Below are 26,748 nucleotides of genomic sequence, written 5' to 3' on the forward strand. Positions count from 1 at the left end.
CTGAATGATTTTTACAGTCTCAGTAGAGGTGTAGGAAAGGCAAAGCTGTTAGTTACACATGGAGTACACATGAGAGTTTTGAAGTGCTCCCAAACAAATTCTCCCTAATTAATATGTGGTGTTCAAGCCTCTTGTAAGTAGACAAGCACAAACAGCTGTACTTCTTTTTATAGATACAAACTAATCTCTAGTATATGTTGGAGTTGAAGGATATAGGGAACAACATGCTGCGGATGCGTAAGGCTTTTCTAACCACTGAAGTATTCTTTTTATACCCTCTAAAAGTGGAAGGGAATGCAGAAGAGTGCAGAATATAATCTTCAAAAATACTATTTGGGAACAAAATCATGGCAGGAACAAAGGCCGTAGCCCTTAAGGACACATACCATGTACTTCTTATTAACATGTGGAACAGCATGTGCCAGTTTTGACCCATTATCTTGACAGGTTCAGCCTTTTGTGACCTGTATGAAATGGGCAGCATTCTCTAGTATTTGATCCCAGTTTTTGCTAGTGTGAATGAATGGCCTTTATGACAAAGGATGGGAAAAATGACATGCTTTGTGTTTTTAAATGATTTTAAAAGCTTAAGCAATAAGTCATAATAAAATTCCTTAGATCTGATGAATATCTTTGAACATACTTCCCGTTTGAAGATGGTATGTTTGCTCCTTACTTTCTCCTTGTTGTGAACTGTATATATTATCAGTTTAATATTGCCCTCTGCCCGGAGGCAATATCCGGTTGCAGTAGGTGAACTCAATAACTGTAACAGCTCCTTTCCATCTCCTTTCTATTAAAATGCTAAAATGGTGATGATGTGACTTTGACACATCTCTAGAAGAACTGTGTTTTTGAGAAATAACACTTCTCCTCCAAGATTTACTTCAGAAAAGCAAATCTAAAGGTAAAACCCTTTGGAGTAATAAAAGACAGATGTATTGACTTACCCGTAAGACATTTCGGTATAAACATTGTGTTGAATTCTGCATTCTTCTCATGAAACCTGCTAAAGGAAAGACGGAAGGGTCTCCCAATACTTTCCTGTTGGAAAAAGAGGCTAAGTATGAAAAGGACCATAGCCTCATCCTCAGTGTTATTACTTTCTCTCCCCCAGAACCTCAGAAATTAAAGATCTGAGACTTGAAATTACTGCTCATGTGCAGAAGAACAGGAGGGAAAGTGCATCATGAATGAGAGAAAGGAGCGCTGACTGCGTGACTAAATTTTCATTTGGTTGAGGAATTTCACTATAATGAAGAAACCGTGTTCAGGAAGCAATGTATGTTTTTCCCCAAATCCCTCCAGTTTAGTTCTGTAATATCTTTGGAGTTAAACCACACTAAGTGAACAAACACATTTTTAATCTCACAGTTCCCTTTCCTCTCCAGTTAATCCTCGGAGGCTTGTAGGTAGGATCCATGCAGTGGTGGAATATACCTGAGCATAGTAAAATCCAAGGGGAAGAAATTTTTTCGTGAGCTGCATAAAGAGGAGACAATAAAATTACAAGGTGACTCAGATCAGGAAGGGAACCACTAGATAGAGTTCTGATGCTGAAAAGATTACTCCCCTTGCTTTTGTCCCTGCTTGTCTTGTGTTGTGTCTTCATAGGAGCATTTCAGAACAATGAAGGAAGGTATTCTGGATTCAGCTGGTCCATAGTTGTTCCTGAGGTATTGGCTAAGGTGACATTTTAGCTTGCATCATTCAGCTGCTGGACTTTTTGGTCTGCTTGTGGCTGTTGATCTTGGGGTACAGGAAGCCAGAGTTGTATCCAGAAGGCAGCTCTACTCCTTGAGCATTGCTGTATGTTACTGTAATGCTGGGAATCTGGGCTGCAGATGGTCTGTGGTGAGACTCTCCTTTTCTTTGACCAATACCATTCAGGCTCTCGCCTTTCTAAAGGATAGAAGGGTTTAAGAGAAATGGAAAGCACAAACATCTGCAAGAAGATCAAACTGCATCACCTGTGAAAATGTGGCATATATCTAAATAAGCACTTTGCTGATCCCCATGACCAACTCAAAACCAAACTTAAAGGATGGAGGAAAAAGTAGATCTACACATTTTTTTGAATATTTCATTAATGTCATGAGAAAAAAACTGTTAAACAAATTGGTTTACTAAAGCACAGACTTAAGAGCTACTTAAGAGCTGGCCTACTCTGAAGAAAGACCAGGCTAATGGCAGCATGTTGGACTATGAACAAAAGTGCTGTAAGCTCAGGCAGTCTATGAAGTCATTGAAGTAAGGTGTCCCTCCATAAGAGAGACTGTTTAGATTCAATGGGGCAGGAGGTGATGTAAAATAAAGTGACAACAGCCTATATAGTTTGAAGGCAGAAGCAAACTAGAGAATTAAGTGAAAAGAGGGATTGAGGGAAAGATCAATTAGCAGGTTTTGACAATAGTGGTGTTAGTTGTCACTCGCACAGAACCAAAAAATTAGAGTGTTAGGATGAGGCTAGCAATAGATCACAGGATCACTACTAACAATAAAGAGATAATATAAGATGCTTATATTACTTTGGGGTTAATACTGCAAATATAAAACAGTTTTCTCCTACCTGCTCTTTTCTCTTATTTCTCTGTCTATCAAGAATTATGGCAAGTTGACTCACTTGTGGCAGATGTCAAAAAGGCTTTACCGATATGCTCTAGCTTTGTTACAAGGAAGCAGAAATAGACACTAGCACACCATCTTACTGAATAGGTGATAAGATGTGTTTCAAGACCTTACCTTGATTTCCTCCAAGTTGCATGTTTTAGATGTTTGCTGCCCAAAACAGAGAATATTGTATGGTTAACAATGTCACTTTGTACAGCAGTACTTGCTACAAGACTGTGGCTGCCATTGAAATGGCTGTCCCAGCTTACAGTGTATATTCATATTAAGATGGCACAAAAGTAATGCTTTTGTGCTCCATTAAGGTCATCAGGGGACCTACTGAATTCAAGAAAATCTTCAAGTTCCTTGAAGAAGCTGGACTCTAAGGAGAACCCCATAGTATACTGGCACTGGAACAGGCTGCCCAGGAAGGTGGTTGATTCACCTTCCCTGGAGGTGTTTAAGGCACGGGTGGATGAGGTGCTGAGGGGCATGGTTTAGTGTTTGATAGGAATGGTTGGACTGGATGATCCGGTGGGTCTCTTCCAACCTGGTGATTCTATGATTCTATGATTCTATACATGCTCTCCTTCTACTTAGTTTCAGCAATGATCCACCCTTTGGGATCATGTTTTCTGTATTCTGCTGGGAGTATTGTGTGATTTTTGCATCTCAAAAAAACCCTTTACTTGTGCTCAGAAATTGGGATTGTCATGAGTTTTGGTTCCCTTGGTTAATTAGACCCATGCCAAATATTATAATAATTCTTACACTAAGCGTAGCAGTGTGCTCTGTAGCATTCAATTCCACCATGGATATGTCATCAATGTCTACAGCTGTCTGAAAAATGAACAGAGATAAGAAAGACATAAATGACGTGTAGGTATGTCTCAGTATTTTACATACATGAAATGCCAAGTACAGGAAAAAGAAAAAAGGAGGACAGCAGATAACTGACTGAAAAGTAGTGATATGCTAAAGAGCACCTTGTTTTTTACCTCTCACCATATGTGTCATTAATCACATGAAGTTTAACAATAGCAAGTGTCGGGTTTTGCACCTGGGACACTGCAACCCTGCATACACAAACAGACTGGGGAGTGACAGGCTGGAGAGCAGCCCTGTGGAAAGAGATCTGGGGCTTCTGGTCGACGGCAAGTTGAACGTGAGCCAGAAGGGTGCCCTGGCAGCCAAGAGGGTCAGCTGTGTCCTGGGGTGCCACAAGCACTGCATTGCCAGTCAGTTGAGTAAGGTGATTGTCCCACTCTACTCCACACTGGTACAGCCCTACCTCAAGTGCTGTGTGCAGTTTTGGGTGCCTCAGCATAAAAATGATTATGATGATAAAAAATGTCCAGAGGAGGCCACAAAGTTGGTGGAGGATTTAGAGGGGAAGCTGTATGAGGAGTGTCTAAAGTTACTTGGTCTGTTCAGCCTGGAGGAGACTGAGGGGAGACCTCATTGTGGTCTACAGCTTCCTCACAAAAGAAAGAAGGAGAAGCAGGTGCTGATCTCCTCTCTCTGAAAACCAGTGATAAGACCCAAAGGAATGGTAGGAAGATGCACCAGGGGAGGTTTAAGCTGAGTATTAGGAAAAGGTTCTCCATCCAGAAGGTGGTGGAGCACTGGAGCAGCTTCCCTAGGGAAGCATTTACAGTGCCAAACCTGACAATGTTCAAGAAACATGTGGACAACATGCACAGTGTGAATGTTGGGGTTGTCCTATGCAGGGGCAGGAGTTGGACTCAGTGATCCTGGTGTGTCCCTTCCAACTCGGGACATTCTATGATTCTGTGAATTGAGAGCAAATGGTGAGACAACAGAGGATTGACCTTGTAATTTGGGCAATTACATATAAATTTTGCTGAATGCACACTTAAAACCATGCACAAGGCAACGTAACATTCAGAAGCTAAGTTCACTGAAACGGCACCATTGGTTGTCACAAATGCAAGAATGACAGCTGAATAATGAACCAGGGTGGAAATAAAAAGTTGACAACCTTTTAGAGTCTAGAAGTCATTCGTTACTTGTTGTGTTGACTCATACGTTATTGTCATCTTCTTGGCAGGAACCCTCATGAGTCTTTATGGTAAAATGTGCACATTTTTTAACCTACCAGTTGTCAGAGAATTCAGATGTTACACAGTCAATTACCTTCTCACAATTCCCAGAGTCGTAGCTCTTCTGTTTAGGTTTGGCTCTTATGTCATTAGTTTGAGTTGTGTCTTTGACCGTTTCATAGGAAATCTGCCTGCTCGCAAGTCTGGAGAACATAGTGGGGGTATCGGTTTCTGTGTCAGTATAGCCCTAAAATGAATACAGCAAAACCAATCACTCTGTTTTCCTTAGACTTTCATCCAGTTTGCTCCATAGGAGTCAGCTTTAACTAGACAGAAATTGCAAAAGAGACGTTGTATGAAAGACATTTTGCAAAAGTTATGCCATGCATGACTTCATGAAGTCTTTGCTTACAAGAAGTACAAGCAAAACTATCAAGTCTGCTCAGTTTAAATTTTGGCTTACTTTTTCTTCTTTCCTCCATGGGATGCGCTGCAAAATTGCAAACAAAATAATGTTTCATAATAATCTATTTTGAAACCTCTCTGGTGGCCCTGAGGAGACAGTGTTTCTCTAGTGCTACCCACTTAGGAAGCCTAAATAGGTGTTTGGAGCAACTAGGGCCAAAGTTTCCAAAATGTCTAGGGTGGAAGCAGGAATAAATAGAAGGAAATAACCTGGGGACTGCAGAATCATTGCTTTAGAAATATTTTTTTTGCCATGAAGGATCCCTAATTTTTAAAACTTTGTTCCAGTTAATGGGAAAACAAAACAAAACAAAAATACAAACTCCAACCCACCAGAATTTTCTACAAGTCAAAACCTCTGTTCCTTTGCCTCACTCTGTCAGTCTTTTCACTATGATGATGAAGAATCACAAAATTCCATAGATCATAATAAACTAATGAAACAGCTAATGGGTTTGTGTTGAGCAGGTTATGGCAAACTAGCCTGGTTTCTCTTTGACACATACCTTGCCTTAAAAAGGAGGAACATTGGAGGAGTGCTATAGACTTTCTTAAAGTTTTTACTTGCAGCAAGGTTTTTTCATAAGCAATCAATGTGCTTTGGATGTAGCTTTCATCAATGAGAGCATAGAATTCCCTGAAAGTACTCAGAGCAATTAGTGATGCTTTCAGTGTTTGATACATTCTGTTATCGGTATGTTGATAAACTTTCACCAGAGAAGAAAATAAAAATAAGTGGTGAAGAAAAACATGGACTTTAACGGAGCTGGAGAAATTGGCCTGACGAGTATGTTACGGTCAAGAAAATCCCAACTGGGTGATGCTATACCAGAATTTTAATACGTAACAGATTGATTGCTCTAAGGAGAATTGGAATCATTTTTCTTCTGTGTAACTGTGGGGAGTGGTAAAGAGAAGACAAGAAGGGGAAGGAAAAGTTAATTTAATTTGGAATAGTGAAGATCAAGATTGTATTTTCAGAAGCGGCTTTCTAGCTACTGGGGAAACAACAATGAAGATGAGTCCACAGAAGTGTCCCCAGACTGAAATGCCTCCATGGACGATTTTTCAGAAGACCTTAACAAAATATCCAGAAGGACAATATAAACATGTATTTTTCTTGCTGAAGTGCAAGAAGTTGGGCTGGGTTATTTTCTGGATCTTCACATTTTAAAAAATGTGTACTGTGCTTCCCATTCCCTGCACAGAGATTGTTAGCACGTACAATCCCACTTGATTGAATTTTGAAACGGAAGCAACATTTGTTTTCTGAGCATCTGTTCTGGAGCTTGGCTTCTTTTCATTGCAAAGAACTGACTGTAAACTGGTTCTTTAGGATTTTCTAAGGCGCAAAATATCTTTGCATCCACAGAAGTACAAAAGGAAATGCATAAAGGTAAATTATCAGCTTATAGTTGGATGACCAGGCTTGACATAAAATACATGGCAGCCTATGTACTGCCTTTTTGCATTGTGAGTGTATGTCTCGGAATCTTAAAGCTTAGTTGAGCCACATACGGTGCAAAAAATTCCAAAATTTATTACAGCAAGCATCAAAGCAATTGTCTTTATTTGTTTTAAACTTGAGACCTTCTTTCTGCTTTGTAATTTAGCTAAGTGACATTACTTACTAATAAATCAGAGTGGTCTATGTTCAAACCAAATAGTTAAGGGACATGCATATTCTTGTCAGGAAGTCTCAGCTCTTATCGTTGTTCTGAACAAGATCCAGACTTACTCAAGGCTTGCAGAAAATTCCAGACTGAAGCATGCCAATTGATTGGAATATTTTACTTTGGATAATTTTCGTTCTCTATTCCACTGTTTTGCCTCAAGTATTAGAAGTTTCTCTCCTAAGGAGAAAGAGTTGTTGAAGTGTTTATATGGTTCCCCTTCCCTGGCACTGATAGTAATACGAAACTCCATAGCGTTGGAACTGGATGATCTTCAAGGTCCCTTCCAACTCAAACCATTCTATGATTCTATGATTGTATGGCTCTCTTGGGTTTGTTTTTAAGAATTGGGATTCACAATCCATAAGATACAGTATAGAACTGTTTCTTTTTTTTATTAGCCCATTTTAAAGAATTTCACCTGAATGGTGGCTACCAGCCAGAAGAATTTCATTTTGATTGGACCAGAAAGTCAAAAGAATATAGAGTGCAAAGAAACTGAAATGTTACTGTTGTTTTTACAACGGTCAGAATTCAGTGCTTGTCTGGTTACAGCAATTATCTTGACTACAAAAAAGAATCACTGAGAAAATGATAGCTTTTAATGTAGATGGAAATTTCATTTAAAACAATTGCAAAGAACAAACTCGTGTGCTTAGTTACTTAGCAATGAACCTTTGGGTTGCAAGGGAGAGCCTGGGGCGCCAAGTATTTGCCCTGTTTCCAGTTGCTGTGCAAAACATTTGGTTTCACTTAGACTGGCAGCAGCAAGCTGTTGAGTTCTTTTGTGAGAATGATTCTGTAATAGATTTACTGATTTGTATAAATCTGGTGATGAATATTTTCCCAAGTGCAGCCTACTACACTTACAGAAAGCATTGGCTGTTTCACTGCAACCTTGCTTTCACTAGAGAACTATTTAATGGCTAGCAGTTTCTTTTTCTGTGTGTCCTGACTCCAAATGTGTGGTTGGACAAGCAGATGTAGAAGTAAGATCAGACGTTCAAGGGCGCTCTGAATCTAAGCTTTCCTTACTTTCTGAAATTCCTGTTGTGCCATCTTTCCACTCTTCCTTCAGTGTTACAAACCATCAAGAATACAAACATCTACAATCTGCTCTTACTCTTCATCCTTGTGTCTTTCACTTTGCTTTCTCCCTCTGCTTTCTTTGGAGCTCTTGTAATGAGCACCATAATGCATTTCTTTTAAGGAATCTACCACTTTGAAGGATGCTATATGAAAATTAATTACTTTGCAATTAAAAATGGATGTATGGGAAGTGTCTCCCTTACTGATTCACTGTCGGAGAGAGAAGACAGTCGCCTTTTTCCTTTTGGCAGCCCACTTATCTCAGAAGACTGGCTGGTTACAGTTGCTCGTCTGGAGGAGGGATAACTGCTGAAAGACCGCGAGTCTTCAGGAGAAACTCTCAGCAGGAATCCAAGGCAAGGAACATATGTTGCAATGGCTGCTCTAATGGATGAGAGGGAGAATCAGTCAGATCTTTTCTGTTGGCACAGAAATTCAGTCATCATAAACAATGCATTTATTCAGAGAAATGAACCAATGCTGTGTGGACTGGAAAATTACTGGGTACAAGAAGAGGTTTTTTTGAGATATTCAGTATCTCTTGTACAATCACCCCGCAAGATGGCTTACTTAGTATTCTGCAGAACTCAAATTTATTGCTTGGCAGAAATAGGAGCATTAAAGTATAACTATTCAAACTGAAGGGAGCTACTAAAGTGATGTTTTATCTGCTTTCAGATTAATCAGGGCAAAAATAAAATTCTGTCCCTTTAAACTGAACCTTGCAGAAGGACGACATAATGAATTACTTTAATCTCCCTCTAAGCAGCTATTCCATCTTCCTCTTACACATCTGTTTGCCTGGTATCCAGAGTTGTACAAAGTGTGTGGCTATATTACAGTATTTCTTTCCTCATCTGAAACAAGGAAAGTCTTTTCCTCTTCCTCCTAGCCTTCCCCACTTAGATGTTCCACCTCTTCTCCATCCAGTTCCCTAGTAGGTCTTGGTAAGAGGTGAAACAGCAGTTATCTATATGCTTTTGCTGCCACCCTTCAGATCTCACAGCCTGCATCTGAGCTTGATGCCCGAATGACCCTAGATGTTACAACTCAGAAGGAATACTACCTGAAACATGGAAGTTTGAAGACAGATGGGGAAGATGCACAAAATAGGGAAGAGGTGGGTTGACTTCCTGAATTGCATCTCTTGCTGGCCTGGCCTCTCACAAACTGTTATTTGCTGGAGTGATAAATGTCTGCAGCTCTCATGAAGATAGTTAAAAAAATTATGGTCCTTTCCTTTGAGTTAGGAAAGTCTCTATCTTTTATCATGTAATCTGCAAGTACAGATCAGTATCCATAAACATCTCTAACTCCCATCTGCATAGTAATTTGTTCCAAGTGCAAATTCCACTGATATTTATGGCTTTGAGAAGTTTTCTTGGGGAGTGATAGGCTGTCTTGCAGAGATAAAATGAGCAGGTGAAGCAGAGTTCAGGTACTGATCCTAAAAGTGACAAAGTTACTGTCTGATTTTCTTTGCTGTAGTAAACATACCTTATAAGAGTGAACTTACCTGTATTTAGGGTGGGTGATGGCATAAATGATGGGATTATGGATGACAGAAGCTTTGGCAATCACAGCCGGTATGGAGTTCATGAAGGGTGTTAGGATGTGGGCATACCTAGAGTAATGCAAATGCGTTATATGTTTAGTACTGAGTTCTATTTAGTCTATGCAGTTATACATTGACAAGACAATGCTTTATTAGCATACCAGAGAGTGTAAAAGGGCCAGTTCTCTACCCAGACAGTGGGAAAATAAATTTTACATCCATTGCCTGTAAAGAGCAACACCAGCCCAATTGCACATCAGAGAAACATGGTCTTCTTAGGGCTTCTCTTGCAGCATTTTGCTACTGTGACTCAGGATGGTGGCAATTCCCCTGTTATTTACCTTGGGGACAAAGTCAACCTTGGGTACGGGAGTGTACTTTCATCATAATATCTTTCTGTTGCAAACTCAGCACATATAGTTGCTGAGTAGTATGTCACTAAATAGGTGTGCAAAAGAGAAAGAGAACTAGTAACTCAGTTTTCCTGTTTGAACTTTATCTTTTGCCTGATCTGAAGTAAAAAAAATGAAGTATTTTTCTGAACTAAACAATGAAAGGGAAGTATTTTCATGTATCATGTGTTACACTTGTGTTACTATGGCCATGCGTATATGCAGGTGATGTGACACTAAAGGATAACATTTCATAGGCAGTTCCTACCAGACACATTCTCCATGGACCTGCTCTATGAAGACCCCTTCCTTCATATCCCTAGTAAGTCAGTCCTTCCTTCCCAGGGTAATATCCCTTCTTTATCACTGCTCTTCTTCCTGAGAAGACAGTCTAAGCTCCATCTTTCAATTAGCCTTGTATTCCTATAATATGGGGGAAACAAGATTTTCCTCTCACTCCTCTCTCAGAATAAGGTATCTCATATGAGTTTTTCAAACAAATAGTGAGGGGGATTGTGTAAGTATGTGGCAGCTTCCTGGTGAATAAATTTATCATCATACTATGGGAATATTTATGCTCTGTGATGAGGCAGAAATGGTTTGCCAGTGCTGACACAAGAATCATTTGGGCAGCTGCCTGAACATTGAGATGCTGTTTCACCTCTAATTTAAGCCTTTTCTCTGATAAGAATTGTCAAACAGGCATGTTCTCCATATGCATTTTTTAACATGGTTTCTCCTAATCATACTTTTAAAGCATTGGTTAGAGGTGTAATTTTTTGCAGGGTCTGGAGGACACACAATATTATGACCTTGCTGGAATGGAGTTTTTGACTCTGAGGTGAGAGAGTGCGTGCTTTGGTAAGACTGATGGGGAGTTCCGCTAAGAGAAACACACAGTGACAAAGGCTTTTGTTTAAGCTAACCACTCCCAGAAAACACAACCTGTAGACCAATAATGTTAGGGAGCATGACTGTGTGCTAACTCAGTATTCCCAATTCAAAATATTTTCTAAAGGAACTAAGGTTCTTCCTTCATTTTCTGTATGTTTTTGCTCTGTTGGATGAGTTGTGTTTAGTCCAAGGCTATAGCCACAGACTCCAGGCCGGCCTGCCATGTGTGGCATGGAGTGATTTTATCTGAGTTCACTGTAACACAAATCCACAGAAGGCGTCCAGCCTTGGCCTGTTAATCTCTGAAACATCCCAGTAGGATTGCCTAAAAGGTGTAGTTCGGAAATGGAGAAACAGCTGAATGAAGCTGTGTTGCTCTTCATAAGGAAAGTTTGTGAATGCTCCCTTGTCACATATGGCAGAGTGATAAAATTGTCCATTTGTTCAGATTTTTGTCAGTGCGAGACATGAGTAGAAGTCAAGTTCAGCAGACTCTTAGTCATCCTAAAGTAGATGCTGAGTACTATGGGACAGCGTGACAGTTCTAAATAGCTAAAATGCTTTGTTTAGAGCATCTCCTAATATATATATTTTTTTTTAGGTATTCTCAAGCAAGTAGTGCTGCAATTTAGCTTTGCTGTGTCTCTTTGTCTCCTTGCTCCTCCTTTGCCTGTAGCTGGTCACCTGTCATCAGTGGTGGGTGCCTAGTACCCACATTGTCTTGTGACAGGAAACCGCTTGGCATACACCCTAAGGATTCACATTTCTGAGTGAGGAACCTGTTTATCTTCATAGAGAAAAAGTTTGCAGCTGCTTGGAATTGCCCCTTTGGAGACAAGGGGAGAGAAACCTCTCCTCTTAGCTCTTGTTCTTCTTAAGCCCGAGATTTCAGGCGTGCTATGTTTAGGAAGCTGCCTTCCTAAGCTGTGTTTGAGAGGAGACTCTGTAGTGACCTCCCCCTTAGGTGTCTAAGAGCAATCACTCCTGCCTCTCAAAAATGCTCCATCATAAGTAAATTTATCCTGTGTGTCAATTTTAGGGACACCTACTTTTTACTGCTGACCTGAAAAATACAAATGTAAGTGGTTTGTACTCTCATAGGATTCTTCCACTATAGGATTTGCTGGTGACAACTCTCTAAAACAGGTAATCGCATCCATTTTACAAAGGATAAATGGAAGCACAGGAAAATTCATGTGTTAAAATGGGAGAAATAGCCACACAGAGCCAAGGCATCCAGACTCCCAGTCTGTTACTTGTACCTGGATTGTATCAACCATAGTCTGGTCTCAAGCTGTGTACAGATACTGTACTACCACTATCTTGCTTTTGTTGAAGTTGCTGTGTAAAATGCTGGCAATTAAAGAGAGGAGGAACATGCTTAGATGATTTCTATTTACATCTTTTTTTTGTATCCAGCATCAAAAACCAACCCAATGCAAGTATGTACTAATTTTGACCTTGCTTATGCATGTAAGGACTTGCCACAGTTTGTATCACAAGAAAATGAGTAGTCTTTTGTAAGTGAAAGAAGCGGAGAAGGAAAAGAGAATCAACCCTGGGTGGATCTTTTTGGGCCCCTTATTTAGCATTTTAGTGCTAAATAAAGTTCAGCTAGTTCAAATATCCTGGCATAGAGTATCTGCATTCAGGAATCATCAACACAGTCGTGTTATGTTGCCAGTAATAACCCTCCTGTTTTCCTTTCCTTTTTCTTTTTAAAAGCCAAACTAAGAAAATATCACAGTCAGCATGTGCTCATTTTTTAAATGTCACTCCTAAATATGTAAATGTTTTGGATGCACTTCAGGCATTAAATCTGACAGGTAGCTTTGACTTCCATCTGTCTTTTACAATTTCACACCTTTTGATTTCACTGAATATTCCTTTGCTGATACATTCATAATTACCCAGCAAAAGCTACTAGAGCAACGACAGAGTATGGTGACCAGGAAATGACATAAAGCAAGATGACAATCAGAGCAATTTTGGCCATCTTCCACTCATTTTTCATCCTCTGATACTGTTTCTGGAACTCTTTATTTCCATGTTTGCATCCAAATGTCTGAATAGACCTACAGGAAATAAACATATAACAGCAAAAAAGGAGGTAGGACATTGAGTAAATACCTTCATAAAATGGGGCAACAATTACAGTTACGTTAGTGTATACTAAAAGTCACATTTAATGTGTTAGTGTATGTATGTGACCATTCCTTCACAATTCAATGCACTTTCTTGCACCAATTAATGGCAAAATTCACCTGTGCTTCAGTGAAGTATAGAGTCCTGTACCAGCAAAATTTCCACATAAAGCAGGTATTCAAGGCAATCAAACAACTCTATGTGAAATACAGATAGACAAGTTTTTGTTTCCCTGGTCTGATTTTGGTACCTCAGTCTCTGTACTTCCTAGCTACGTGAGGAGATCGGCTGGTACTTACAGGAAAGGCAGCTAGAGATCACAAATGTAGAGGCAGGCATTGGCCTTTAGTTTTACAGCTGTGGATTTTATTTCCATTAAATGCTTTACTTTTTTTCACCCTTTTCAAACATGGCATTTGGAGTTCAATTCCATTTATATTTCTGTGAAATAGTAATTGATACACTGTCATTAGGGGTGTCTGGTGTCCCTTTAGTATTTCTTTTGGTTGGTTCATTTCTGTATCATCCTTCAGATTTCTCTCGCTGCTAGTCCTACCCTTTTCTGCATCATTAGATGATTCACTGAACAGCTCTGGTTTGAATTCAGGAATGGCCCATGAATTCTGAGGATCATGCCTCTTACCGTGTTGGCTATTGACAGAATTCTTGTTTAGTTTCCTTGGTCATGCATACAAATTAAAAGTGAAAAGCTTCCCAGTTTTCTCCTTTTAGCTTTTCTTTTAAGAAAATAAGCAGCCACTTAAACAGAAAGATAAAAACTGTTGGCTACTGACCTGTTGGCCTTCTTGACAGCCTGAAATATAAAAACGTAGCTGTATATGATAGCAATTAAAGGAATGAAAAAGACAAAGCAGAAAAGCAGCATCGTGTAGGCACGGACTGATGGTGTGAAAGTCATGTAGTCCCAGGAGCAGGAAGTCAGCAGACCCTCGGGAACATACGCACCTGGAAAGAAAGGCAGAAGCCATGAAGGGGTTTATATTCTGAGTGCACAAGTTAGAGGAAGATACTCAGAATAATGTGTGATTTAGTCCTACTCTCTTGGGGGCAGAATGTGTGTGAAGAGCTTAAAAAGATACACAATCCTTCATTTAAAGCGCCTCTTTTTATTCTCCTTTACTCTGTTGCTGGATTGTATTTAAATGTTTAGCAGTCTAAGGCTTCAGATTGGAAAGCTGAATGATTTTGTTTCAGTTCTTGAATATTGTTTAAAGCTCAACAGAGTTAAAGGCCAGCTCTCCAGATACTTCAGGGATCTTGGATCAGACCTGTAGTATTTTTAAATATCTCCATTTCTTGAAAAATCCTGTAGTATTTTTAAATATCTCCATTTCCTGAAAAATTGCTTGCTTTCCAAGGAATAAAACGAAACTGCTACAGCTACCACTTTTTTTTAAGCTTATGCAGATAAGAGATATGTACTGTGCAAAGGAGAGAGATGTCTTGTGCAGATCAAATTAATTGTGTCGTGAAGTAAAGCTGGGTATGAGTAAAAAAAATAAAAATCATACATACATAATGTTCTGCCTGAAATAAAATACCATCTCCTTAAAGGAACTGTGTCAAACTGTTAAGTAAAGAAATTGTCAGCAGCAGTGTCTTTTTATCTTTGTATTTCAGTGATGTTTTCTCTTGAACTGTTAAAAATATTGCACCAGGTGTGCTCAGCTGCATCTGTTTACCACAGGAGAGGTAGTACTGTGGATACTACTAGAATCTAATTAGAAGATAACACTCTTCAAGCAATTATTCCACCTTCTTCAATTAAGAATCTAAGCTCCTCATTCAACTGAAAGTTGCTTCTCCCATTATTGCAGTGTCCCTGCTTAAACACGCTTCATGTTTACGGGGGACCAGAATGACAGTAACAAGACGATAACAAAAACCTGCTGAAATCCCACTCAGTAACTGAGTTGGTTGTAGCATCCTTTGGGAAAATGAAACATTGCTGTATTCTCACTTCAGCTGAGCTGACATGCTGTCTTCTGGAATTAGGGAGCACAATAATGGGTTGGGGTTTTGAACAATGATTTCATTTTAACTTAGTGACTGAAACCAGTGACTCATAGGAAACAAATTAATGGTAATGAGGTGGCTTCAGCTGAGGAAGAATAACAGAAACTCTCACGTGACAAATTCAAGGTGCTGTATGTTTGTCCCAATTTGCAGGTGCAAAATTCCTATTTACAAAAGCAAATTATTTAGTTAGTTGTTACTAAATGCCCTCTTAATTGGAAGCCTTGCTGAAGATACCAACTGCTGAGTAGGGAATGTGGCCAACGCCTATGCAATTTGCCCATATAGAACATGGTTGAAGATGGATCTGCATAAAACACTCAGACTGTACTTCTCTTTTATACGAATAAAGACATTTCAATTTGCACAGCTATGTGACACAGCACCTTTGGGGAGGAAAAAAAGCGATCAGAAAACCCCCACAAATACATATATTTCACTTTTATAGTATTGAGTTTGGCTCAACAAAAGTAGGCGTGGGATAATAGTAGGCAGGCATATCCTTCATAGATTGTGGCCTTGATTTTTATCTACTGTTCCTTATTCAGTCAGTAATGTGCTTAAGGAAAAGCACCGTTGTCACATAATACGCTGTAATGCACACTGGATTTTTATTTTCTTTTGATTAGAGATCTTCAGTTTCAATATGTATTCTATCAATTTTCTTCAAATTGATTTATTCAAGCCTAATACATAAGCCATTACTCCACCTCTCTTCTAAACCTGTAACCAGTCTTTAATCCAATGCTATGAGGAGGAAAAAACTTATTCCATTTCACTTACTCCATCCAAAGAAGGGTGGGAGGCTCCAAGCCAAGGAGTACAGCCAGACTCCTACCAGGATTATTAGGGCCTTCTTCTTAGATGTCACTCCAACAGAAGCCAGAGGTTTTGTGATGACAAAATATCTGTCCAAGGCAATCACCATCAAAGTGATCATAGATGTAATGCCAAAAAGAGCTCCGCAGAAGGCATACAGCTCACAGCCTTTCAATGAAGATGACAGAAGTAGCAGTGAAATTAATTTACCCATGCTAATTAATTTCTGGGGAGTTCAAGTGTGTTTCTTATGAACTAATGTCTTCTGAATATGTAAAGCAGTGGAACTTCAGTTTTCCTGCAGCTGTAATGCTATTTCAAAGCTGCTGTCTTCCTTGCTAATTACATTATCCATGGAGATAAACGTCAACGATTTTGTTTGCTCTAATTGCTAGAGACAGTGATACTTAACATACTTTCACTCATTGATTCCTGGTGTTTCTAGTAGGATCGTTTCATCAGTCATTAATATCTTCTTTAACTCCAGTTTTACTGCAGCTCCCATAGAAACAGCTGTTTTGCCAGTTATAGCTACTTTGATGTTATGGAGCCATTTATATATCAAGGTCAGCATAACTGAAGTAAATATGCAGACTATGAATATATTAATGAGTGATTTTAATTATTCAAACAACTTAATGTTGAAAAGCAGGGGTTTGTTTTGTTTTTCTGTTTTAACATGGATGCAATTGAACACTTCATGGAAGTAAAAAAAATGTGCTTATTAGAGATCTAAATAGCAACACTACTTCTTTGACCTTCATTCTGTCAATACCCATTCAGGAGGCAAGGACTACACTTACGCAGGAAGAGTGAAAGCACCTTCACTTTACATTTTCTTACTGCACAAGAAATGCTAATATTTCTGTAGTGAAAACTCACTTTTGCCAGGCATTCTTGCCCCAGGTTCAAGTTCCAAGCAGGTTATTTAGAATCACAGAATCATTTAGATTGGAAAAGACCTCTAAGATCACCAAGTCCAGCTGTCAGCCCAACTCCACCATGCCTACTAAACCATACCTCTATACATTTTTTAACACCTCCCGGCATGGTAATTCCACCACTTTCCTTGACAGCCTGTTTCAATGCTTCATCACTTTCTCAGTAAAGAATTTTTTCCTAATACCCCATCTAAACCCTGGTGCAACTTGAGGCCATTTCCTCTCATCTTATCACTTGTTACTTGGGAGAAGAAACCAACACCCACTTTGCTACAACTTCCTTTCAGGGAGCTGCAGAGAGTGATGAGTTCCCTCTTCAGCTTCCTCTTCTCCAGCCCATGCACAGTTACAAGAGGTGAGGTGCACCCTGTCCTAGACTGTCCCGGAAGGTCTTTGCTAGAGCTTTTAAGCTGCTGTATTGGGGGGTGATTCTTCTTTGTCACAGGACTCTGCCAACAACAAAGTTACGAGTTGACTTGGGAAGAGTACTGGTAACAAGACTAGTCCTGTGCCTTACATTGCCAGTGTTGCCTTTGTATCTATCTCATATATGTAATTTTCCTCTCCACCGTGGAAATGTATTTCATGTACACAGACAAAAGTGTTCAAAGGAGCACTCGTGTCAACATTGAAACATGGATGAGAAATGTTCTCAACATTGCAAGGGTGTCTGAGGATAGGGAAATAGTAGATCAGCTGCCAATGTGGTAAGAACGTACTAAGTAATATCTTAGAAAGAACATATACAAACCTTTCTCACCAAAGATCCAGCGTTTGTGGAGGCTGTTGGTGAAAAAAACTGGAGACTGTGTAATGGACATCAGGAAGTCACTAATAGCTAAATTGATGATGAACACATTGGCTGGAGTCTGGAGGCTCCTACTCCTACAAAGACCAGAAGGAACGATGCTGAGCACTGCTGCACTGTTAATCATGCTGTAACTCTTTCCTGTGAGCCTTGGCAGCTCCATAAATACCCAGGCACACTGCATAGCAAGCTGGAGCAGAGCACTGCTCGTTTCCCTCACAAGAGAATATAGGCAAGCCTCCGTTTTAAACCCCTGTGCACTTTAGAGGGTTGTTTCAATAACCGGTTCAATGAGGGGGGTAAATCATGCTGTTCTTTAAGTATTCTGACCCAGTGCGCTTCATGTCCATGATTAACAGGAAATTAAAGTTGACGTGCTCTATGGATTTGCTGGATCTGGGTCGTGTTAAGCAGGGGGAAGGGAGCGTGTTTTCCACTGCTGATAAGATGTGACTTCCAAATACAAGGATTAAGCAAACTCACTATGTACCATATCAAGTATTTTGATTTACATCAGTTCTTCTCTATGACACTCATTTACTGGCCCAGACACTGACTTTAATAAGAGGAATAGCAGGCCTTCAGTGTATCTTGCCCGGATATGTCGTTTGTAGTATTATAGTACAGCATTTTAAAGGGTATAGTTTTATGTGTACTCTTTAAATTGAGAGTTCCTCAGTTTGGGGCTTGGTGTAACTTTTCAGCTCCTTTCTCAGACTTCCAGTCTTAGACACAGTTGAAAAACGCCAGAATAAATGATCAGTCCTTTGCACTGATCCAGAATCAATCACTAGGACTACTGTACCCAGTCTATCAATTTAGGAGCAAGGAGGTGTTATTAAAAGATGCTTATGGGCAGCTTGTATTTCTTCGGTAGTCTGCAAAGTTGCCAAACCTCTTTCTGTTTCAGGTACTATTTGCTATTACTCGAGACTGCTTTGTAGGCATCTGCTGTGTTTTCTATTGATGTACTTAATACCTTGCTATCAGTATCCCTTTCTGTCTTCATAACAACTTCAAATGAAGACAAGCTGTGTGCTCCAGAGGAACTGCAACTGCCAGGACTGGATTTCCTGTATGGGACCAGTCAAAGAGCTAAGCTAGCTCATGTACTTCATCCTCATTTATCTGGTCTGCATGCCAACACCTTTTCTGCTCTTAAGGCCATGTCATTCATGCTTAAGTGTTGATATCCACTCTGCATGCACATACTGAAACCTATCGTTTAATGCACCACAGAAATAATAGGCTGGAGACCCAGCCTGTTTTCAATCCACACTCAGTTAATTTACATTAAGACAGGCAAATTATCATATAACTGCTATTATTTTGGTTGATTATGTAGTGCCTAAAGACCAGTCATGAAGTAGAAGCTTAACTAGCCTGTACATCATGCCCATGCTCTGCCCCGGTGTAACAAAACAGAAACAGGATTGGTGAAAATACCACATTGTCATCAGGGATGTAATTTCCTTTGGATATAACAGTTGGAATGTGGCTTTAGTTAAAATAAGCCAAGTGTTAGAAAATGTGAGAACAAGAGACATGGCAAGTAAGGATCAGAAGGGGGAAAGAAACCGAGTAACAAGTAGTCGGAGGAAGGAAACATCTAAAGTAGAGAAGATATGTGGGAAACATGGGTGCAAAACTTCCCATCAGGCCAGTGCAGACACAGATCAGCCAGCAGAAAAAAACATCACTGGAAGGTTTTTGCTTTGGCTGCTTTTCTGTTGCTTGTCATAGCTGTAATTCTTTGCAATTTTGCTAACAGTTTTGCTACGGCTGTGGTTAATGGGAAGAAGTCAGAGGAAAATGGCAGGTTGCCACTTTCTTTTGCCTACAGGAATGTCTCTTGGTGCATTTTACTGTGTCTGCATAGGAGTCTGATAGTACACCTGTGCTGCATTTGCAGAGAACAGTCAAGATACTGTTAAAGTTCATATATCTGAGTACTGAAAAAAGCATCCAAAAGAAAGATACCTGCAGAAAGCGTAGATGACCAGGAAATTACCCAGAGTTCCTGTGATCCCCACTATAAGAATGACCACTCCGATTGTATAATGGGCATGGTCTGGGACATCCACTGTAGGAAAGGCACCAGGAACATCTTGCATTGTCATCTTCTGTGGAGTAAACAAGAGGTCATAGGTGTATTGTCAGACTTCACTGAATCAGCTGCCATGCGCTTCTCTAGAAGAGGAAATGGTCAAGAATGCAAGATGACAGCAAGCAAAAGTAGTTGGAATAAGCCATTTTCAAATTACATTTACTGTTGTTGCCATTCTTTAACTGTTAATTTAGAATTTTAGTGAAGAAAAACAATCTAGTCTCTCCCAAAAGAAAGATAAGGATATAGAGGAGAAAAGGGGAGAAAAGATGGGAACATTTTTATTGCGTCTGACATCAAGTGAGGCAGTATTTACCTACAAGTAAGATTTCTGTAGTTTTCATTTCAGAGAGGTTTCTGTACCTGTGAAATATGATTTCTGTTGTCCTCTGACATCACTGGCTAGACTTCTCTTAAGTGAGTAGAAAAGATCTTCTATGGATAAATGTGCATTTATGCCTTCAATAATAAGGCTATTTCTTTTCTTCCACTGAATAATGATGAATTGCAAGCTGCTCTCAAGGTGTGGTTCCCAGAAGCCTGACAGCATTGAACAAGAGTCATTTGAAAATTAAATTAAATATCAGAAAAAAACCTCCACAAATCCTTTATATGTTATGCTTGGTTTCCATACCAATTCTGTTTTCCCTCTGCACTGAATGAAGGTATTTTGCTGTCTGTGAAGTACGTGACAAAGCACTTGATGAAAGCGTTTGTGTCTTAACGTATAGTAAAATTTAGTAGCCAAGTCTGGAGACTGCAGCATTTTAAATAATAATTTTAAGATTTTTTTTTTAGTTAAGTATTAGGAGCCACAGACATTTTAGGCCAAGTAACCCCAGATTAGTAATGAAGCAAACAATACGACTGCACCTGGAAAGCAGGATGACCTGATAGAAATTAAAGAGGAGAGAAGAACAGCTGTCCAAAGCTGCCTTTTGATATAAGGTCAAACAAGGAGACTTACACCTCGACTTCTGTGCAACTACCACTGTCCTAAACATGTCTTGGCATCAGCTCCGACCAGCTAACGTAGGCATGAAAAATACCAAGCCCTGTCTTCACGCATGTGCACGGACAGATCCTGGCTCTTCTTCATAGCCTGGCTTTTCTCACCAAGGATGGCACTTGCTCTGGAATGGCAGTCATTCCTTCCCAGGAAAAGGAAGGTTGCTAGGAGAAAAGCTTGCAGAGGTAGATACCATGTTCCCCATTTTGTGCTACCATCATGTTAGTCGCTGGCATTCACTATAGTGCGCGACTCAGAAATGCCTTTGACAACACCCAGCTATCAAAGGAAATGGGTATTTTCAGAGAATAAAGACAGACATTATTTCTGAATATATCTGTGAAATTGGGCTGAAGTTGTCAGAGACAGTGTGTATTGAAAACCAGTGTGCCATCAGCAAGAGGTGAACCCCAGGAGCGTCTGGAATTCTGGAAGAGACTTTCTTCACTCGTGTGCAAAAGATGTGCCTGCAGCAATCCTCAGTGACTAGAGTGCACTCCCTGTGTTTCCACATTACCAGCAATGAAATGCTAGACAAAAACTCTGGTCTTGGAGAGAGAAAATATATCTCTGGCTGTTATAATTGGAGCAAAATGTTAACACACTAACTGAATGACAGTAGCATGACATCTATTGTTCAGCTTCCTGCAGCAAAGTGTTAAATTGGCGTCACGACATCAACATTGATGGGCGTCTTGCCTAGGTAGAAATTGCTGTGCTTAACACATTGCCCATAAAACAACAAAAAATCCCATACTAATAGCAACTGGAGAGGGAGAGTCTGAGATAAAATTATTTTAAATAAATGAGATCAGGTGTTCATTGGTTTGGGATTTCCTTTTATTCCGTAGCCTTGTGGCTAGAACAGTTTTTAACCGCTGTCTTACAGGGAGTTAATGATGATTATTAATGGAATGGAGATTTCTGATGTTTTTCCCTGTAGCTATCCATTTAATCAGAACTGGATCAAGGTAACAGAAATGACTAAACTAAAGGAGCTTGTTTTGGCTAGAAAGAACAGATTAAAGTGGCTTTAATTTGAATTAAATTTGTGGAAGATTGAAGACGGAAAAGTTTAAAAGGTAAATGGAAATACATAGAGGAATCACAGGAGAAGAAAGGTTATTTAAAGGACAGAAGACTAAAATTACTTATTCAGGAATTAACAAGTTTGAGGTCAATAAGAATGTCAAATGTGAAAAAATAAAGCAATAATATTTATATTGGTGCAGCGATAGGACTTAAATAATTCTAAATGTATGGGCAAAGAAAAGGTCTGTGGCAAAGAGGAATAAATTTACATTTTAGTGTGTACTTCCTGCAGGCATGGGATTTTTACCACTCTGGCTGTTCTCTAGGAGGAAAAACTCAATTATTAAAGTAATTTCACTGATTTTATTAGAAATACAAGGCTGATGTAAAGCTTCTTTAAGTCAAAGAAAAGTGCTAGTTGACAAGGCATTAGATCAGGCCTAGGCACATAAAATTCATCAAAATTGCCTACATACAGCTTCCTTACTAGGAAATGAAAACGCCTGCCTATATCAACTTCAGCTCTAGATCTTCTAAGGGAATTGTACGTCAAAAGACAAGAGAGGGAGAAAAAAAGTGCTTGAGGAAATCAGGTCAGCGGGATAATCAAGAAATCAGACAATTCCCAAAGCTTTTTCCTATTCAGTCTTTCCAGCAGATTAGCCGTGCTTAGTCTCTGTCTTCTGTTGTCACCCCATGGTATGAGTACTTGGTTGGCAGAGGAGAATCAAAATCCCACTCTTGCAGTTCCCACTGTATCAACTGTCCTTTCAGAATACTCTGAACAGCTATTTAAATTCCATTGATAACACAGTGTTGTTGCTTTGCATGTTTTCCTGTTCAGCCTTCTATCTATAAACACCTCGTAATGAAGATGATAAGAAAAACTAACAGGCAAACCCAGCACTTCATTATTTCTCTAAATAACACAGTTTATTTAACATAATATGATTCGAAACGTCACCAAATGCACAAAGAACTTGAACTGGAAGCCAAAAGGCTGGACATTTTTCAGTTGGTAGACAATGGACTACGGCTTTCCTGAGTCAAAAAATAAAAGGTGCTTGTGGCAGAGACTCTGGACCACTGGGTGCCAGTATCCCCGCAGGCCTGCAATGCTGTGGGTGGTTGAGTTCAATATTAACTTTGTAGGAAACAGTTCATTGGGAAGTACCAGCTTCTGACAGTCGACAAATATTGCACGTTCCTCAAGCAAGGGAACAGAATAGTGATAGAAGCTGTGAAGGAAGTCAAGGTAGTAACTGTAAAGTAACAAAATTCCTTTACACTAAGTGCCAAGGGCTGGCTGGAGAATGTATCTTCTAGCCAAGGATGACATTTTAGTCAACCTTAAAAGCAGTTTTGTAATATTGCTTGGCCTTGTGCTAGAACGTGTGTTTGCAATCTCTCATAGACATGTAATTTATGCTTTCTTATTAAATTACACTATTGTTTTGTGGAATCTGATAGATAATTCTGGTGTGGTAAGGAACTTGGGAAGTGCCATGGTGATTTCACTAGTATTCCTAATAGAACATTAGCCTGTCTTTATCCGTGCCTGGGTGTTTCACGGAGCTGCAAAACGTGCATAATGAACAGCGATGTAGGAATTTCATTTTCTCTATAGAGTCTTAGCAGTTGGTTTGTACCATAAAATACGGTTTAAGGATAATCTTAGTGGAGGATATTTTTATCCTCTGTACATTGATGTAATCCTTTTCTAAGACCTACTCTCATTTGCCTTAATATAGTCAAGGGGAAAGAAGTTAGGAAGCTGCTCTATGTTAGTATATTTCTGTCCAGCAGGTTTATGGAATCATAGAATTATAGAATGGTTTGGGTTGGAAGGGACCTTAAAGATCATCCAGTTCCAACACCCTGCCATGAGCAGGGACACCTCCCAGTGGATCAGATTGGTCAAAGCCTCATCAAACTTGTCCTTGAACACCTCCAGGGATGGGGCATCCATGACTTAGCTGCTTTAATGCAGTCTGCCTCCTTAAAATGCTTGTTGTTCTTCCCACAGGAAAGCTTGTCTACTACCTGCAACAAACAGCTAAGCTGGAACCGACAATGTTTTCAGTTATTATTCAGTAAATTTGACTGAGACTTACAAACTTGAGATGCATATTGTATTTGGAGAAAAGGAAATGTTTGATAGATAATTAAGTCTCAATCCTTGTTGTTCTGGCCTTGTCCATGGAGGCTGCAGCACAACACGGAGCCTTGTAATTCTGTATTTATGGACTACTGCTACCACTGGTTATAAGGGAGGCAGAATTCTTCCAGGAGGGCCAGTGCTGAGAACCAGCCTGCTTCTTTGGGAAGAGAGCAGTGCACAGGTCTTTCTGCTAAGGCTTGGTGCAAACAGAGAAAAGGTAAAAGTGAATCAGCCACAGAGAACATCAGCGTAAAGTAGAGTTTGTATTTCACCTTGGAATTTGTCAAGACCCTGTAAGACACTGGTCTAAAGAGACTTAAAAGGATAAAGGAATTTCTTTCCAGTCCAGGACAAAACCATACCATGATTCCTAAGTGATTTGCCCAGGTTAGAAGGAAGTCCAAATCAGATATCAAACTCACCTAATTACTGTTCACTTGGAGATGTTGATTACTGCAGTCCTACTAAAGCTGACAGCAATAATGACAGAAACAAGGTCATGCTTGCACATAGTTGTACAGAGAATAGGTCATATTTGATATAGCCCATTCCTCACATTCTCCCAATAGCAAGATTACAAAGCAATATTTAGTTTCTTCTTGTAGGGGAAAAAGAAATCCTTGTAAGGCCATTCCAGGGTTTCAACAATCCCACATTGACTTTGGCAATGTATCAAGTTTCTTTGTTCTTTATTTTCCTACAAACACAGGTAACAAAGCCACTTATTTACACAGTGTGACTTACATGGCCAGTGGTGTCGTGAGGCCTTTTACACAACAGATCATAGAGTTTAGAATAATTGTCAGAACAGAAAGACTGTAATTTCTTAGGGGTTTGGGTGCAGTGTTTGTCCTGCGTACCTGCAAGAGGCCTCAGACAACTGGTAGCACTTCACAGTTCCTTGCTCTGATTTCTGAGTTTGCCTCTGTGGGCACTTGTGCTATGATGACAGGCAGCACAAAGAGGAGTGTAATCCCACCACAATTATGGTTTCAGCAGGGTGACGGCAACTGCTAAGCCCTCTTTCCAGTAGGCAGCGGGGCTTTCCATAGATGATGTTTGTCCTGTTGAGCAATTTTGATAGCAGATTTTGTATCCTGCCTGGCGGATTTAATCTCAACCACAAGCAGCGCATATTGCTTTCAGTCCTGAAACTCTTTTAAACCAATCTTTGTGTCAAATTAAAGTGCAAGAAGTTTGAAAATACAGTCACTCCACCTAGGGAGAGTAAAGGGTTAGCTAATTACCTCCTTCAGCAGAATAAGGAAAAATCCATTTTTAATTTTCCAGTGTAAATCACTCTGTCCCCAGCATCCTTTTTCCTTTTGCCATGCACTCTCCAGTCCCCCTTCTCCCTCCCTGCTATGTTCTACTATCCTCTTTCATATGTTATCCGTCTAATTTAGTTTTGTAAGCGCCTTGGCTCAGCTTTGTTTATTTTCCTGTAATACACTGCGCATATCCCGATTTTATTTAAAAGAAATAAGTGGACTGCATTTTTACTAAGCAAATAATAAAATATTTACTGGTCCTTGGTTAGAAACTAGGATCCTATGTGCAGAACCAACATCCTATGTGCAGAAAAACTTTTGGAGTGCTTGAAACTTGCACACAATTTTTGAGCGTCTGCTGTGCTATGTGGGCCATGCCAAAATACCTGGTGTGGCCATATCATGATTTTAAATTGAATTTCAGATTTTGAAAGCCTTAAAATTAGCTTGGGTCATTTTTTTTTTCTTTACTTTTAAACAGGAATTTCTATAAACAGCAGACAAACAAAACTTTGTAGTCCTAATTGTATACTGTGATACAAAAGTGGGAAGAGGACTTGGGACTCCTTTGGTTTGGGCTTGTGGGGTAGGATGGACAATAGTTTTAGTGTGCCCAAAGAAATTCCATCCTGAAGTGTCACCACAATGGATTCTCACCTTCGCGCTCCGAAAGAAGTTTTCTTTTGGGTTAGTATTTAACAACTGAGAAAGAGCTTTGGTAGAACTTACCTGGGAAAACCTTCTGAACAGCTTTCTTGGGTAACTGCAAATAACAACACTTTAACATTTACATAAGCACTCCACTGCATTCCGAACTATTACAGAAATGACAGGGATTTCCATCTTGAATAGCAGTACAAGAATGCATTGCGTTTGAACAGCTAAGCAGCTGTTTAAAGCAAAGAACCTATTGTTTTGATACTTTGCAACATTCGTGGGGTACTCTGCCATTAGACATTCCTCCCTGTCTTTTGCCCATGTAACTGCTGAAAAACACTGCTCTTACAGTCCTTTCCACAGTAAATAAAGAGTCAGAGGAATAAAAAGAAGCTTTAAAAGAAGCTTTTTTTTGTTCATTATTAAATTACAGCATTAAATGTGTACATGCATCTTAAATGTCCATTCACAGTTCTATAAATGCCAGTTTTGCCAGCAGAATTACTTGCTGCTGCTTTTAATGACAGAAAACACTTACAGTTGGGGCTCTATGAAGCAGGTCCATCAGTGTGTAGGCGTTGGCTTCTGAATCATTCCATGCATTGAAGGACTCCACAGTGCTGGTGCGGTTGAGTCCCCAGAGGGACAAGAGACCCCCCCTCTGAACAGGTGGATTATTCAGGTGAACGAAATCTAAGCAATTACAATGAAAGAACAGCTTTCCTCTGAATTTAAGTCAGACAGTTTACCTTTGTGGGTGTAAAGCAGATTGTCAGATTCTCTGGAATAATGTGAGATCTCACCAGAGCTCCAGGTTGCTTCACTCCATCCTCAGCTCAGCAAAGGGCAGCAGCAGTGGCTTCCATTTAAATACAGGAGATGGCAGGGTCTGCACATGCCCAGTTTGAAGCTTGTTCCATCCAGATCTCAGCTCCACTTTAATGACAGTATAAAACTGATTCTCTCTTAAAAGTGCTGTTATCTTTTTTGGCCCTTGACAGATATATGTCTGAATTTTAA

General features: G+C 39.7%; 1 protein-coding gene across 9 annotated transcripts; it reads right to left on the reverse strand.

The window, feature by feature from the left end:
* Positions 1-1,050: 1,050 nt before the first annotated feature.
* Positions 1,051-26,748, reverse strand: OPN4 (opsin 4). Of its 9 annotated transcripts, XM_069863503.1 has the most exons (12): positions 26,478-26,743; positions 26,267-26,387; positions 19,472-19,614; positions 17,435-17,568; positions 15,707-15,910; positions 13,681-13,852; positions 12,652-12,816; positions 9,417-9,524; positions 8,104-8,284; positions 4,768-4,920; positions 3,382-3,450; positions 1,051-1,902 (listed from the first exon to the last, which is right to left on the reverse strand). In XM_069863503.1, the coding sequence occupies exons 2-12, from the start codon at positions 26,291-26,293 to the stop codon at positions 1,711-1,713; spliced, it is 1,548 nt and encodes a 515-aa protein (XP_069719604.1). In that variant the 5' UTR covers positions 26,294-26,387; positions 26,478-26,743; the 3' UTR covers positions 1,051-1,710. The 9 variants fall into 9 exon arrangements, 8 of the variants coding, with proteins under 8 accessions (XP_069719604.1, XP_069719607.1, XP_069719605.1 ...); XM_069863506.1 differs by lacking the exon at positions 26,267-26,387 and having other exon boundaries at positions 26,532-26,743; XM_069863504.1 differs by lacking the exon at positions 26,267-26,387.

The sequence above is a fragment of the Phaenicophaeus curvirostris genome, chromosome 9 (assembly GCF_032191515.1).
Source record: "Phaenicophaeus curvirostris isolate KB17595 chromosome 9, BPBGC_Pcur_1.0, whole genome shotgun sequence".
NCBI lineage: Eukaryota > Metazoa > Chordata > Aves > Cuculiformes > Cuculidae > Phaenicophaeus > Phaenicophaeus curvirostris.